The following is a 15,977-nucleotide window of genomic DNA, read 5'->3' as shown; positions in this document are numbered from 1 at the left end:
ATAGTTAAAATTAACACGAATGTTGTTAGCTGCAAATGTGTAACAAATTTTTAATTATATATTGAAAGGTACAGTGCATTGTTACAAAATTGAATTAATTCTTTTCCTTAAAGATTGATATTACTTATGTATACGAGCTCAACCTTTCGATTTGACATCTAGCTCTACATTAATGTTTGATTGCTAATGTCTGCTGTATTATTTGGTCTTATTATTTTATAGTAGTTTTCCATGAGTTTTGTTTGTTGCAAGATAAGTATTGCAATATACAAAGTCAATAACAGATGTTTGCATCAACTGTCAAAAAAATTAAATAATCCATATACATATTTCGTATGTTCGCAACGATTACTCAGTATCGGAAGGATACTTAATAATAATCGATAGCATACACAACTTGATGACCTATCGTTCTATAGTTCCATCGCAATTGGCATTCATCCTGCTGCCACCACAACATGTCCCAGCAAGGCGTCGAAGATGAAAACACATTGGAGAAACCAAACCAGGATGAAAATAAGGTAATCATTGCTGCACACGAGAAGCCAAATGAGAATTTAGATACTGTTGAGATTACTGCGCTCAAGGAGCCAAATGAGTATCTTAAAACGGTAAGCATTGTCCCGGCTGAGGTGCCCGAATTTGTTCAAAGTAAGGTCATCATTGCTGCGCCCAGTGAGTCGAATAGAGAACAGGACATGGACACGACTACTGCAAATCCAAATCAGAATCGAGAAATTGAAATCGAGAAGCCAAATGAGGATGCCGAGGTGCCAAGTGACGATAAGGAGAGCAGCCCTGCATCAAAAACGCAGAATATGAACGAAAATGAGAACCAAAATTTGGTGAGCAATTCTGGAGCTGGGGAGTCAAAGGAGAATAAAAATGAAAACCATAATATGGCTAGCATTACTGGAGTCGAGGACTCAAAGCAGGATGAAACGGATAGCCAGAATAAGGAACTCGGCCAACTCGGCATGGTGCAGAGTGTTGTGAACAAATCGCCATCCCTGCGCATTGCAGTGCACGGCATGTCCGAGCTGATCAACACGCGCCTCTCGACCGAGGCACTGGAAATTTGCCTTGAACTAATTGAGGCAGGCGTGCAGCCAAGGGCGCTGGCTGAGGTTGTGCTGCATATCCTAGATCTGAAGGTGAAGAAGTACGAGAAAGAGAACGGTCCCATGCTGCCGTAGACTTTGACGCTGCCCAAGCCCCGAAAGCAAAGCCTAGAGCGCACATGGCTAGAGATAATGCTTATCAGCACGACAACACCTGCAGACCCCAGCCGTCTAGACGCAACAATAACAATTCCGTCACAATCCATAGAAAGCGATTACCGCACCAACAAAATCCATCAATTGCGATATCAGAGTTAATTATATTGTTGTATATGTTTTTGTTACTATCGAATATATAACCCGTTGTATTAAGTGAATATGTCTTAAGATTATAATATTGTTAATTAAGTTAGTTTGTGCCCAGGCACAGGCATCTATGCTGCCTTCTTGTCAACGAACAGCACATGCTGTGCATCCTCTGCGGTTAGATCCTTGTCGCCCCAGCCCCACAGCTCGTGTGTTCCATCGCCAGTGCGACGCACTCGCCGCTCAATGGTCTCCGGCGCCACCGACTTCAGTTCATAGGCCCAACCGATCTTGGCGAAGAAATCGATGAATGCTGTGGTCATGTTCAGCGAATATCTGCCCCACTCAGCCGTCTTATAGTCCCAGGGAAAGACATGATGATAGTTATGCCAGCCTTCGCCGAAGGTGAATGCCGACACGTATGGACTTTGTGAGGGATTAATGTTCCTGTACATAAGTAATATATATAAACATGTATCCAAACGCTATATCTATGCACAATTATAGGTAATACATACTTGTCATAAGGCCGGCCACCGAACTTGTGTGCGGCACTGTTCACCAACCAGGTCATGTTCAGTTGGAAGCACCAGCGGAACATGGTGGCCACAAACCAGGAGCACAGCAACGACTCGTTCCAGCAAATCATGGGTATGATGGTGGGCAATATGAAGCAGGCGAGTGGCATTAGCACAAAGTAGTGTCTGCCAAAATGCAGAGATTAGTTATAGCGTGATCAGCATTAGTTGCCACCTCGTTACTCACTTGAGCTGGAACATGAGTATGCGATCGGCGCGCAGATCGGTAACATCCAGGCTCTTGCCCTTGGCGACCACATCGGGATGCTTCTTGCATAGCAGCCAGCCGACGTGCGAGAAGAAGAAGCCACGTGTCGCATTATGCGGATCGGCATCCGTTTCGGAGAACTTGTGATGCACACGATGATCGCGCGCCCAATGAAAGGCGGCATCCTGAAAGGCAATCGTATTGAAGGTGACCAAAATCACGCGCAACGGCCACTTAGCCTTGTAGGAGCGATGAGCCCAGAGACGATGAGCGCCGCCTGTAATGCCAATCATGCCCGCAGTATATAGGAAAAATGCTGGAAAAACACGTCAAAACGAAGAACTGCGTCAAATCAATGTCCAAACGGCAAGAAATTCTTTGCTGCTTACAGAAGACAACTGTGGCCCATTTGGCCTGGGTTAACATCAAATAGCCGCCGTAGACAGCTGCCAAATGTAAATAGCCGAAGAGCATTATGTTGCGCCAAACCAATTTCAATTTGCGTTTCTCGGCCTTTTTCAACTTTTTTACATCCACATCCAAAGCACAGTCTGCAGTATCCGCATCACCTTCAAAGAGCACACCGGTCTGCTTGGAAGAAGCCGTCGATGCACACTCGCCGCTCGGCAGCTGCTCCACCTCGGGGCATGTGGCCAGCACATTGGACGGGCTGGTTATAGCGTTCGGTGGCATTTCTTCTGTAATTCAATTCATTTAGCAATTAGACGACATTCAAACGAAATTTATCTAGCCCTGCCGACCTCAGCCAATACTCAAAGCTAGCGCTAACAAATTTGGTATGTAGCCTAAATTTCTCTGAAGCTTTCGATGGGTTCGCAGCATTTCTGTGTTTTTTGTTTATTTTTTTCCCATTAAATATCATATAGTTTTTAAAAGTGTTTTATCAGCACACTATTTACACTTGTTCGCGGAAATACAGCGACTCTTTGTCTCAGTCAACAATTACTTTAAGTACTTTGGAGCAATTGAAGAGTTTCGGAAAGTCGAAGAACCGAACTTGGCTGCCGGCGAGAGCTGACTATTGAGTGTGTTTACGAATTTAATACCTTCGTCTTTAGGCTTATATTCGCTTAGCTTTCAATTTTCGAGTCTCTGTTTTTATTGGCGACACAACGACGTCTTAAATATGGAAAACAGTTTGAAAGTGTAACATCGCCTGCTCGCAGTATTTATACGAAAATGTCTAATCAAAATATGACCATTTGTTCAACTCTGTTCACTTTGTGAATACATAGATTACAAATTAAATGCTACTAATGACAATGCTTAATCAGATTTAATGAAATTCACATCGTTGCAATTTATTCCTATTGAACTGTGGACAAACACTCTTGTATGCGGCTGGAGCACATGTTCGATGCGAATTCAAAGTGCACGTAGCGCAAGATCGCCCCAGCTTGAAGGCGTTTAGGTGTCAAATCTGACTCATTAACTCGACGTGTGGCTGCTGGCACCGTGCTGGCCGGGTTATCTCCGTGCTAACATCAATTACTTGTTGATAACCAAAGCGCCCTCTACATGTCGCGCTTGCAAGCCATCTGGCGTTGAGTTCGTGAAAATGCAGGCATTACCCGGCTTAGCCCGAGTGGAACTAATCTGCTATGATGAAAGCAAAAACTTATTAGACTTTTTCAGCTCTGCTTGTGAACTACAATCTTAAAAATAAGATTGATATTTAATATATAAGTTATTTCCAAATATTTTCTAAATGATTTATCATTGTCAGTTGGAAAATTTGTATATTTATAGTTTCAGTGTTTCACGGTTATGTATTTAAATAAATTAACAAATTCAAGTTGATCAGTTCTGAACTGCATGTAAGGATGTTATTATATACAAAATATTTTAATTTAGTTCTATGCACTAAGTTTGCCCTTATTTATCCTTTGGCTTTTCGTTTGGATCCGTTATTTTGCTGCTGTCCTTTTCGCTGGTCTTTTCTTCAGGTTTTGCTTCAACGGATTTCTTGGACTTCTTGAGCGCCTTCTCTGCCAGCTTCTGCTTCTCAGCCTCAACAAGTGCTGCTTCTTCCTCCTGCTTTTTGGTCTCCTTTTGAGCTGCTGCAGCTGCCACATCCTCATCATCCCAGTCAGCCATAGATCGGTCGCGCTTCAGCCACGAATGTGTGGTGTCTGCCTTGAACGCTGCATGGAATGAAGTTTTTAAATTAAATTTGGAGCTACCAGCAAAGTAGAAGCTACTCACTATTATTGAACCACTTGATGCCGTTCTGCATGTCCTCGATGATTTCGCGTGATGTGTACATTACCTCGTTCTGCACGGCCTGGTGGAACGTTGATGTCTCAAACGAGGCGGAGTAAACCGAGTTGCGATCATGATTGAGTGCACGCTGCGGAAATTTGGCCAAGCAAGTGGCTAGCTCCAGTGCATGGCCCAGCGCTGTGCCTGTGGGCACAATACGATTAACTAGGCCAATATCATGCGCCTCTTGTGAACCCACCGGGCGTCCCGTGAGTATCAGATCCAGCGCACGGGAGAGTCCAATCATGGCGGGCAGCCGCACAGTGCCACCGTCTAGCATCGGCACACCAAAGCGCCGATTAAAGAAGCCCAGCACAGCCGACTCCTCCATGACGCGCAAATCACACATGAGCGCCAGCTCCAAGCCATTGGCTATGCAATAGCCATTGATGCCGCAAATGACCGGCTTTTTAATCTGGCGACGTGTGGGACCAACAGATCCCTCGGGACGCATCAGAATATCAACGCTTATCTCCTCCTTTTCGTCGGTGCTGATCTCAAGAATGTCAAAGCCCGAGCAAAACGATCCGCCCACACCATACAGGACGGCTACCGGCGAGGTATCATCCGCCTCGAAGGCGGAGAATGCCTCACAAAGCTGGGAAGCGGTACTCGAATCGATGGCATTGCGCTGCTGTGGACGGTTAATACCGATCAAAGTAATATTTTTATCCTTTTCCACGAGTATGCTTTTAGGCGGTGCCGGTTCCGATTCTGCCTTGGCTTCGGCATCTGCAAAAATCGTTAGTTTACTAGATAAACATTATGTCACACTGCGTTTTAACTACCTTTGCATAAAGTTTTTGTGGTGGCCAACATGCGGCGAGATGTCAAACGTATTTGCTGGCCTATCTGCTGGCCCAGCTGCCTTCCTACTTTGCAGAACATGTTGGTGAAACGCTTTAAATTGTTTTCTAACTTTAATTTTGCAAACACTTGTGATTACTTCTTTAACTAACAAAGATATGCAATTGTGATTCGCAAAACAATTTATGAATATCGTAAAAAAAAAGGGCTGCCAACTGGGGTGGAAAAATGAGAGCTGCCAGTCTGCAGCTCAGCAATTCGATAGTGAAGTACAATCGATAGATATTGCAACAAAATTAACCGAAATTGTTAATAATCAGTGACAAGGCAAGTTGTTATGTTTCTTTTAGATTAACAGTTATGCATATTTAATGGCTGTCACAAAATATTTATTAAATCCATTATGATATTTTGATAACTGATTACACGAAAATATCGATAAGCGGTCTGTGCTCATGCACTCATCACTAGTTTTCGCGCGCTTTTAGTCATGGCAAATGTAATTTTCACCATGGTTCTGGTGAAAAAGCTTTCAACGTATGGAGCGTGCCGCAATGCGCTCAGTTTGGAGCGGCGTCGAAAAGCAAGCGGTTGTGCATTAGCCAGCAGCTTCTGAGGAGCGGTACCAATTTAGAACATTTGAATTTTGTGTAGTGTGGCAATTGTGTGTGCGTAGTATAGAAATCATGTATCACCTGAAGAGTTTGGCTCGACAGGGCGCTATGCGCCAGCAGGAGTTGACCGCCTTGGCCAAGGCATTGCCCACTGCTGTGCTCCAGACACGCAATTACCAAATTCCCGATCGTCTCAAGGATGTGCCAACTGCCAAGGATCCGCGTTTCTTTGACATGGTCGAGTACTTCTTCCATCGCGGCTGCCAAATATCCGAAGATCGTCTGATCGATGACATGAAGGGCAAATTGTCGCTAGACGAGAAAAAGCAGAAGGTAAAGGGTATTCTGATGCTTATGCAACCGTGCGACCACATCATCGAGATTGCATTCCCGCTGCGTCGCGATGCGGGCAACTACGAGATGATTACCGGCTACCGTGCACAGCACAGCACGCACAGGATTCCCACCAAAGGAGGTAAAATACAAAAAAAAAAAAAACAAGATATATGTATTCTAATAAGCAGTCCGCGTTTCCATCTCTTCACCTTCTTGTGGCCGGCATCTTTTGTGTTGTTGGCGTGCAAAAACATTTTGCCAACTGTTGGCAAAAATCGATTTTTCTCTACAGTCGTCGCTGCATTTGGGTCTTGTCTTTGCCATTATGTAATCAACGCATACGTATTTAGATCTGCCTACAAGCAAGCACCCCTCCCCCCCTCACCATCTTCCCGCTGCCTGTTCTCGCGCACACTCCACACATTGTTTACATTGACGCTGCCCGGGCACACATGCATATAAATACATATGTATTGAATATATGCTACCTAGGCCTTTGCTTTACAGTTAGCCCAATTGCATAAGCAGCTGGTTGTGGTCTTTGCACGTGTTCCCATTCGATTTCCAAACCCTTCAAGTGTTGTTTGACCCCCCTCTTGTCTGCCCGCTCCCACCATAAACATAAATGCACAAAATATTTTGTTCAGCTAGCTCGTTGGCAAAACTTTTTCAACGAACTGTTTTTGTTTTTGCACTTGTTTTTGCTTCTATTTTTAATAACGTTTTTATTTTGTGCTTTTGCTTTTGTTTTGTTTTCTTATTGGAACTAGAGCAGCACAGCAAATAGGGCACAGTGTGACAAATATACGATTAACGGCGCACGAAACGGCGTATTGTTGTCAAGCTGCAAATAGAGACGCACGCCCACTTTTTTTGAGTGCAATACAGTGAAGCCTCTGCAAACGGACTAAGCGAACAAATAGCTAGCCAACATTTATTTTGCCTTATTTATGTTTAACAGAATATATTTTTGCTGTGATTATGAAATTTCTTTGACAACTCTTAAAAGCGGAAACCGTGTCCGCTCTAAGGAGGTTTCACTGTAAAGCAGCTTGATAAATGTATAACAAAATTTAAAAAGAAAATTATGCATCATAAAAATAACACCGCCACACGGCTCTTATCAGACCTTGAACAAAAAACAAAAGTTGACAAAAAAACACACACACACACACACACAAAAATCATATGAGAGTGTATTTGTGTATTTGTTTCGTATCATCGCCAACAACTAAATAATTGTACATGATTTTTGTTTTTTTTTTTTTTCTTCTCATTATTATTGATAGTCGGCGGCCCTCGAGGGCCTGCGGCGCATAAATAGAGGAACCATTTTATGATTTAATTGCCGATTTCATAGTCATCGAAGCTGGTTGTAAACAAGCGTGTCTGACTTGCTGTTGCCAAGCACTCGAGCTTGTTAATTATGCCTCTAAATATTTTGATATTTTTCTAGTCGCTGCTCGAAATAAATATGTGTGCACATATATACTAGATATTGGTGCTAAATTGATTTTAGACATTTGTTGAATGCTTTAGCTTTTTAGTGGGCATTTTCATTACTCTAATTAATGTTAATTGCAATACATATACATATAGATATATGTATATAAATATATGCTTAGTGTTTGTGTTTTTCAATAGACACAAATGACTTCATAGCTTGGCTCGAATTCGGTTAAATACATTTTGCAGTTAATTCTCATTCTCTCAAAAAAGAAAAAGATGCAAGAATGCTCTAGTCGACCAGCGAATACTCTTCGCGCTGCGCTTTCTTTTGCTTTAGCATTAAAAAAAATGTTCATTTCCTTTAATAACTCTTCTTCAGCAACAGATCTTTTATATTCTCAAAAATGCAATAGGAAAAGGAATTGAAGGCGGAGCACGGCGTTAGCTATGAAATGAAAGATACTTAAACTGTACATATTATTTTAAAAGCTTCTTCTAGTTCGTAAACCCTAAGAGAATTTCTTTAAAAACAGGTTTTCTATATCGATTTTTTTTTAACATTTCACATTGTTAGCTCTGATCTTAGTGGGGTTTTTTTATATGAAATCCATATCTTGCAACGATTGTTCCCATATAACGAAACAATATTATAGTGTATGTATATATAATATAGTGGTCCGACGAACTCAATTTTTGATGTCAACTTCCAAGCGTTGCATACTTAATGACAAAATCATAATGCAGAATGCTAATGTATTGAAAGAGTAATAAAAGGCAAATAAAAAAACTGGTTTTCAGCGCATCGGTTTGGGTGGTGTCTATAGAGCTCGTTTCTCCCTCAATCGGCAAAACTTTTCATTTTCGTTTTGTTTTTTGTTTGTGTTCGTTTTTTTTTTTTTTTTCATTGTTTCACGTGATGCTCACGTTGTGCCAAAGCATGAGTCACATGTTTTACACTCTTGGCACACTGTGCAGCTGCGTTATACACCACTTTCTATGTCGTTGAACTGTTGTCTGGCAATTGGACTCATTTACTCGTATACACATATAGCTATTGTAATTGTATCGAATCGAGAAATGAACGGCACATTCCTATATAGAGCATGCTGTTTTTACGGTTCACATTTGCTTTCAATTATCAAATTTAAGCCCAAACTGTTGCAATTACTCGTAAATCAAATGATAATTCAGCTGATAATGTGCGCAATGTAATGTGGGCAGGGCGTTGCTTATCAGCCTGTGTATGCAACATTTATGTACATACATGCATGCTACAGTAGTCACTCGTTAAATAGAACTGTTTCCAATTTACAAATGTATTTGTGTGAAAAGTTTGCTGAGTTTTATTGCATTCATTTTAAATGTAAAGTTTGCACATTCTGAAAGAACCCAAAAATGTTTAAAACATTTGTCTCAAAAAAAGAAAACTTTATTAAAACTATGCGAATTTCTTTAAATTCCTGATTTCTACTCAACTACTGTACATTAACTGAATGTGGGATTTGTTTACAAAAAGATAATCACTCGGCTCGTGTGTGTTTAGCTTCCATTTGCAATTTGTATTCAAATAAGTTGTGTCAACATTTAACTGTTGTGTGAAAAACTGCTGTTGTTTGCATTCGTGTCTTGCCTCAAGCACTACAAATACTTCAGATACATATATGTACATATGTCCAGTATTGTATTTGCCCACTTGTTTGAATGCTCCAATTGGATATGGAAACTGTTTACCAACATTTTGGCACTTGCTACACTATTCAGCGTCATTTCCTGCGCTATTCGTTTCGTATCTTATCCAAATGTCACGGCAAAAAAAAAAAAATAACATAAGATTCCGACGTCAGCCCACGCTAGAAAAGAAGAAAAGAAAAAAAAAATCAGATGGATCAAAAGCTAGTCAGCTGATGCGCGCTGGGGGGCAATCGATTTTGCTCTTTCGAATTTGCGATTGCTGTTGCCAATGGCACACACCAACACACACACACACACGTAGAGCAGACTTCTAGACGTGGCAAAATACACGCCTCAAGCGATCGAGCCCCCAAAAAAGCAAAGAACTTATCGCAACTGATTGTATAAGCATACCACACATATACATACATATACATACAAAGCATTTATAGGTACATACATATGCATATGTACCTAGGTGTAGCTAGCATATATGTATGTATATGTATGTATGGCAAGCTTTATGCATAAATAGATTTGCGATACGTGGGGGCATATATGTACATGCGAACTATAAAAAAAAAGTCACGCGTTAACTTGTGTTTTTTTTTTCTGTTTTATTTTCTGTTTTCTTGTTTTGCGCGAATAATACTCAAAAACAAGTCTCTGTTTGCTCTTTGGGCCGATAAAGCCGGTTGTTAGCAACGCATTTTTTATGAGTTAAGCGCTGAAATTCCCGAAAATGAAGCGAAAGAACAAATAGAGCCGAGGTCTTTTGGCAAAGTCGAAAAGCTGCGTGCGCTGTTGTTAACCGGGCACATGCACATGCCGTAAAAAGAGAGAGAGAGAGAGAGCAAAGCAAAGCAAACAATAAGAGTAAATAGCAAGCATAGCAGAAAATGGCAACGTCGCATTGAGCTTCTCTTCTGTTGGTCAGTTGCTCGTTTGTTTTTTGTTTATATTCAAGTCTAGAGTTTCCGTTACTTTGTGCACACGCACACGCAGCAAACACAGACGCTGATGGTGCACTGCTTGCATGAGCAAGCAGCGTAATTTGCACACATACTTATGTACTTATGTACGATCTGCTTTGCATTGACAATATTTACAGCTGATAAGAACAGTTGCAGTTATCAAATGTTGCCGAATTTGGAAGGCCAAAGTTCACCGGCCAAGACAACAAGATCAGCGCTTGACAACCGCATTTTATTTAGCTAAAACTTTTGCGTGTTTGTTTTAATTTCTTTTTGAGAGGGCTTGTCCACGAAAAAACAATATTTTGTTTGCCAATTGATATATAGTATTTGGTTACTGATAAAAGTTCATAAATTGAGAAATGCGTGTACTTTGCGCCTAACCAATTATTTATCGAGTGCCTCGAGTGCATTTTGTTTATGGATTACATCGTAAAATGTGAAAATAAACCTTCGTCTTGTTAAAGGCGGCCAATTTCGAAGTTAAGGAAGTTGCTTATCTAATCGCCAAGAGCATTTTACTTTCAAGATATCACGATATTAAAATGGTACAAACAAACAAGATAAGCAACAATCTACTGGGTCTTTCGGGTGTTGCGGCATGGTATGCATTTACCTGTCTCTTTATATGCGAAGGGAGATGCCAAAACACATTGTAGAAAATCAACTTTTGCTTTCGAATCCAAACGAAATGTCTATTCATAGAGCTTTGCAATTGGATTAAGTCCAAAAATAAAAGCAAGACAACTGCAAACTTGCCTAGACAGAAGGAATGTACTTTAAGTATTTTGTATATCGTATACATATGTATATATTGCTTTCAAGGTTTTCTTGTGCCCAGGCACACCTGTCGTATACGTAATACTTATGCAATTCTTTTACGGCAGGCATTCGGTTCTCATTGGATGTGTCACGCGATGAAGTCAAAGCCCTTTCTGCTCTGATGACCTTCAAGTGCGCCTGCGTCGATGTGCCGTTCGGTGGTGCCAAGGCCGGCCTCAAGATCAATCCCAAGGAGTACTCGGAGCATGAGCTGGAGAAGATCACGCGTCGCTTCACCCTTGAGTTGGCCAAGAAGGGTTTCATTGGCCCCGGCGTTGATGTGCCCGCACCCGATATGGGCACCGGCGAGCGTGAGATGTCCTGGATTGCCGATACCTATGCCAAGACCATCGGCCATTTGGACATCAATGCGCACGCTTGTGTCACTGGCAAGCCCATCAACCAGGGCGGCATTCACGGACGCGTCTCGGCCACCGGTCGCGGCGTCTTCCACGGTCTGGAGAACTTCATCAACGAGGCCAACTACATGAGCATGATTGGTGAGTTATCTCAGAGATGCCCTGTCACTTAAACATTTCCATAACCATATCGCATGCTCGCAGGCACCACACCCGGCTGGGGCGGCAAGACCTTCATTGTGCAGGGCTTCGGTAATGTCGGTCTGCACACCACACGCTATCTGACCCGCGCTGGCGCCACCTGCATCGGTGTGATTGAGCACGACGGAACACTCTACAATCCAGAGGGTATTGATCCCAAGCTGCTGGAGGACTACAAGAACGAGCACGGCACCGTCGTCGGCTATCCCAATGCCAAGCCGTACGAGGGCGAGAACCTGATGTTCGAGCAGTGCGACATCTTCATTCCAGCGGCCGTCGAGAAGGTCATCAATAGCGAGAATGCAGGCAGAATTCAATGCAAGGTGCGCATCAATTACATTTGTTCAAGGATTCTGCTCATATCTGCAACATGCTTCATCTTGTAACACTTCTAGATCATTGCCGAAGCTGCCAACGGACCCACCACGCCCGCTGCTGATAAGATACTCATTGATCGCAACATTTTGGTCATACCCGACTTGTATATCAATGCCGGTGGTGTGACCGTCTCGTTCTTCGAGTGGCTCAAGAACCTCAATCATGTCTCATACGGTCGTCTGACCTTCAAGTATGAGCGCGAGTCCAACTATCATCTGCTCGGTAAGTTAGTCGAGTTCCATAGAGAACGCTAACTATCTTTAACTATCTATCTAAATACGTAGTACATATACGATCAATCATGCCATCTCATTTACAATTCATTTAAGGGTATATGGTTTTTAAAATTGTATAATTATTTATTGTATATATATTATGTCATTTAACTTAAGCCAGTTGCAAAACCCTCACAGAAAAGCGGCTGCTCTTAAGCATTTGCTCTTCCGGTTTGGTTTGGTCTCTAAAAAAAAAAACAAAAACACCTAATTTAATATTTATTTGGCTCAATTTAGTTAGTGCTCCTCAATAGTCGTATATCAGCTAAAAAAAAAAAAAAAAAAAAAACAACAACTTAAAATCGTAATTTAATTATAATGCCATCTTAGTAATTCGTTGTTTATTCTATTTCTTCTTTTTTTCTGTTTCTCTATCACCAATGTAGACTCAGTCCAACAGTCAATTGAAAGAATTATTAACGACGGTACATTATTATTAAATCTTCTTTTCTATTATCCTGTCCCCTTAAAAACAACAAGCCTTTTACTGTTACTCATATACGTACACACACACACACCCACCCACCCAAAAAAAAAAAAAAAAAACAACGCCTGCATTGGTTCTTGCTATCCTCTATAATTTAGATGGCTTTTGACATACATGTATTTTATATAGTTTTAGTTTTCAACATTTATGTATGTTATGTTCTTTTGTTCGCATTATCCTTACCATCAACGCATTGGTAGTGCTTGAAGATCTGTGTCTAGATCACGCCCGGATGTCTCTTGCCAGCCCCCTATCCATTATACCATACAGATCGTGTCACTAATGATTGGCGCCTAGCCCATAAACACATCTAAAACAATGTGCTCTAACTGTGCCTTCATAAATGCTCTAACCTAACCTTGGCGGCTATTAACGTATCCAATATCCAGCATGTGGCATATTTAATTAATCGCTTTGTCTGTTTTTGTATTCCTCTCTCTCTCTCTCTTTGTTTTTCTCTCTCTATCCTTGCGCAATGCCGGCTCATATTTTAGAATCCGTGCAAGAGTCCCTGGAGCGTCGCTTTGGTCGTGTCGGCGGTCGCATTCCCGTCACACCCTCGGAGTCGTTCCAGAAACGCATCTCTGGCGCCTCCGAGAAGGATATTGTGCACTCCGGTCTGGATTATACAATGGAGCGTTCCGCACGTGCCATCATGAAGACAGCCATGAAATACAACCTGGGTCTGGATCTGAGAACCGCTGCCTATGTCAACTCAATTGAGAAGATCTTCACCACATACCGTGACGCCGGTTTGGCCTTCTAAGCGCTGCAGCTGCTAAAACTTAACTAGTTTATTAATCAACCGATGAACTCAAAAGCAAACATAAACATATTGCATACGCGCGCACCTCTGTTTTTGGTAGAAAATGTCACAAAAGCAAATTCATTTATATGAAGCAACAAATTATTAGTTTAGCTAAAAGATTTGTTCAACTTTCTAACGTCATAACGTGTTTTAAATTAAGCTAAAGCAAAAACAAGAGCGAGCTTAAATTGCTTTTACAATGATTGTTGTTGATTTTCTGTAAGTTTTTAATTTTTAATGAGCGTAAAAGTGAAGCAATTGCATTTTTCAATTATGTATCGTATCGTACGAAACGCTCCGTTGCCGCAACTTTTAAAGTAATTAAATACACACATAAACTAAATAACTAAACAATTGCATTTTGTTTTTGTTTTTTTTTTCTTTTAATTTTGTTTTTATTAAAATTGTCAATTGTCGTTGGCCACTAAAATGATCACAATATTAATTTTAGTCTCAAATGGTGCTCAGTTCGTTCGTCGAGCTTTAAATTACGTATACATTGTATAATTGATTGGAATGTATGGATACTACGATATAGTTTTTAGTTAAAAATGATTGGGCCTACACATAATACTATAAGTACACTTTTCTTTTTGCAAACGCTACAAATTACAGGATATATATATATATATATATATATACCTGGTATAAATTGGAAGATTTTGTGGTCATAATTGATTCGCAATATTAAAACTTTCAACTTAACTAATAATGTTTTGTGTGCGTATTAACTTGGTGCTTGTTCCGTATCCAATAGCTTCAGTTAGATTGCCAAAGATTTGGGAAACAGCTGCTGTTTCACATAGTCATCAATCATTTCCATAAGCAAGGCGCGCGTTACTTTTGGATGCTGTAGCACATATCCAAAGTCCTTTAGTTTCGTATTGTCCAGATAGAGATGCTTATGATGCAGCTGTTCCTCGTCTAGGTAAGGTGTGAGCGGCGTATTGTCAATGCCATTGTGTTGACAAATCTCAGCCCAGGGCGCCAGGTGCTTATCATTAATTTCACCCACCGTATCGCTTGGATAGAGCTAAGTAAATGCATATGAATATGAAGTGATTAAATAGAAATGAGTCATCGGTCAAAATTGATGACATACCTTAGTCAGATTGGACATAACAATGCCAAAGTATTCCACATTGATTTCAAAAATATCGACAAGCAAATCGCTGATGCTGCCCTGCGTAGACGCTGAGTCATCCACAATGTTGTAGACCTGACCAACCGTTTTTGGACTTTCAGCTAATTGCCAAATCGCAGCACATACGTCGCTCACATGCACCGTATTGAGGCGCATGGCGTCGTTCCACAGTAGTTTCATTGTCTCGCCGAGATATTTGTATATGGCTGCTATTATAATGCGTGGCACTGTGGAGTTAGTTACATGATTGTTATATACAATAACAGATTATGATTGTGACGGCGACTCACTTAAGTAGCGCTTATCGCCAATGCCGTAAACAACAGGCAGGCGCACCACCGTATAACTAAGATTGTTAATGTGCGCCAGCTCCTTTTCCACTTTCAGCTTTTGTTTGGCCACACCCGTCCAGGGTTCCAGCTTGCAGTCTTCCTTTAGCGGTGTCTTCTCGCTGCTGTTCACACAGCCCGAGCTGAGCTCCACATAGCGCTTGGTCGGCTGACTGGCAGCCTCATTGGCACAGTTGATGCTCAGCTTGTAGATGCCCTCCTTGTAGACGGCATCATCTTGATTGGAACGCGTCTCGGCTGCACAGTTGATGACCACATCCCAGCTCCGATTCGTTGTTGGGTGTGGTGCAAACGCCAATTTGCATGAGGCTGCAAGCCATGAAGGACACCCACAAAAAAATGTTGCAAAAACCAGTTTCAGTTTGTGTAGATAAGGTTGCGTGTGTGGGCTGTATTATTACATACCGGCATTAATTAAATTCGCGCTGCAAAACTCAACTTTATCACTAGCGAAAGCCTTGCTTTGTTGCTCATTCAGCCAGGCCATTTGCGGCGGCGTCTTATCAACAATGCGTATTTCCTGTGTCAGCTCATTCTTCAGCAAGTAAGTCACCAAGTTGCGTCCAATAAAGCCGCAGCCTACAGATACAGTCGAGATAAGTCGCAGCTATCGCTCCGATTGCCATTGCAATTGCACTTACCGCCCAAAATTAAAACAGTCGGTTTCTCAGACATACTGCAACGACGACGCAACCGACAACGAGACTACGACGAATGACTAGACGCTTGCTTCTGTATAGTTTCAAAACCTTTAAATTATATGTAAACGGGACGCGAATCAAATACAAAGGCAAGCGTTAGGGCTGAATCGTTGTACTTGTTCAGTTCAATGAATCGATTGAACCAGTTGCTATCGAACTAGTCAA

At 41.6% G+C, this 15,977-nt stretch overlaps 5 protein-coding genes across 6 annotated transcripts; 2 read left to right on the top strand and 3 right to left on the bottom strand.

Annotated features, from left to right (window-relative positions):
• Positions 1-51: 51 nt before the first annotated feature.
• LOC138910989 (uncharacterized) lies at positions 52-1,438 on the top strand. The gene is made up of 2 exons (XM_070207593.1): positions 52-68; positions 420-1,438. The coding sequence occupies exon 2, from the start codon at positions 459-461 to the stop codon at positions 1,194-1,196; it is 738 nt and encodes a 245-aa protein (XP_070063694.1). The 5' UTR covers positions 52-68; positions 420-458; the 3' UTR covers positions 1,197-1,438.
• Desat2 (Desaturase 2) lies at positions 1,362-3,346 on the bottom strand. The gene is made up of 5 exons (XM_002053729.4): positions 3,221-3,346; positions 2,543-2,851; positions 2,133-2,469; positions 1,886-2,071; positions 1,362-1,814 (listed from the first exon to the last, which is right to left on the bottom strand). The coding sequence occupies exons 2-5, from the start codon at positions 2,844-2,846 to the stop codon at positions 1,496-1,498; spliced, it is 1,146 nt and encodes a 381-aa protein (XP_002053765.1). The 5' UTR covers positions 2,847-2,851; positions 3,221-3,346; the 3' UTR covers positions 1,362-1,495.
• Srlp (Spliceosome-ribosome linker protein) lies at positions 3,221-5,438 on the bottom strand. Its single transcript, XM_002053730.4, has 3 exons — positions 5,225-5,438; positions 4,380-5,168; positions 3,221-4,318 (listed from the first exon to the last, which is right to left on the bottom strand). Exons 1-3 carry the CDS (start codon positions 5,322-5,324, stop codon positions 4,050-4,052), a joined length of 1,158 nt encoding a protein of 385 aa, XP_002053766.1. The 5' UTR covers positions 5,325-5,438; the 3' UTR covers positions 3,221-4,049.
• A 359-nt stretch (positions 5,439-5,797) lies between these two features.
• Gdh (glutamate dehydrogenase, mitochondrial) lies at positions 5,798-13,971 on the top strand. Of its 2 annotated transcripts, XM_002053731.4 has the most exons (6): positions 5,798-6,332; positions 11,175-11,609; positions 11,673-11,992; positions 12,065-12,269; positions 12,709-12,747; positions 13,304-13,971. In XM_002053731.4, the coding sequence occupies exons 1-6, from the start codon at positions 5,930-5,932 to the stop codon at positions 13,573-13,575; spliced, it is 1,674 nt and encodes a 557-aa protein (XP_002053767.1). In that variant the 5' UTR covers positions 5,798-5,929; the 3' UTR covers positions 13,576-13,971. The 2 variants fall into 2 exon arrangements, with proteins under 2 accessions (XP_002053767.1, XP_015027541.1); XM_015172055.3 differs by lacking the exon at positions 12,709-12,747 and having other exon boundaries at positions 5,799-6,332.
• LOC6630254 (uncharacterized) lies at positions 13,679-15,921 on the bottom strand. Its single transcript, XM_002053732.4, has 5 exons — positions 15,753-15,921; positions 15,517-15,690; positions 15,052-15,420; positions 14,720-14,988; positions 13,679-14,650 (listed from the first exon to the last, which is right to left on the bottom strand). Exons 1-5 carry the CDS (start codon positions 15,784-15,786, stop codon positions 14,381-14,383), a joined length of 1,116 nt encoding a protein of 371 aa, XP_002053768.1. The 5' UTR covers positions 15,787-15,921; the 3' UTR covers positions 13,679-14,380.
• Positions 15,922-15,977: the final 56 nt, after the last annotated feature.

The sequence above is a fragment of the Drosophila virilis genome, chromosome 2, assembly GCF_030788295.1.
Source record: "Drosophila virilis strain 15010-1051.87 chromosome 2, Dvir_AGI_RSII-ME, whole genome shotgun sequence".
Lineage (NCBI taxonomy): Eukaryota > Metazoa > Arthropoda > Insecta > Diptera > Drosophilidae > Drosophila > Drosophila virilis.
Note: the sequence above shows the minus strand (reverse complement) of the source record. Positions and strands in the feature narration are given on the sequence as shown.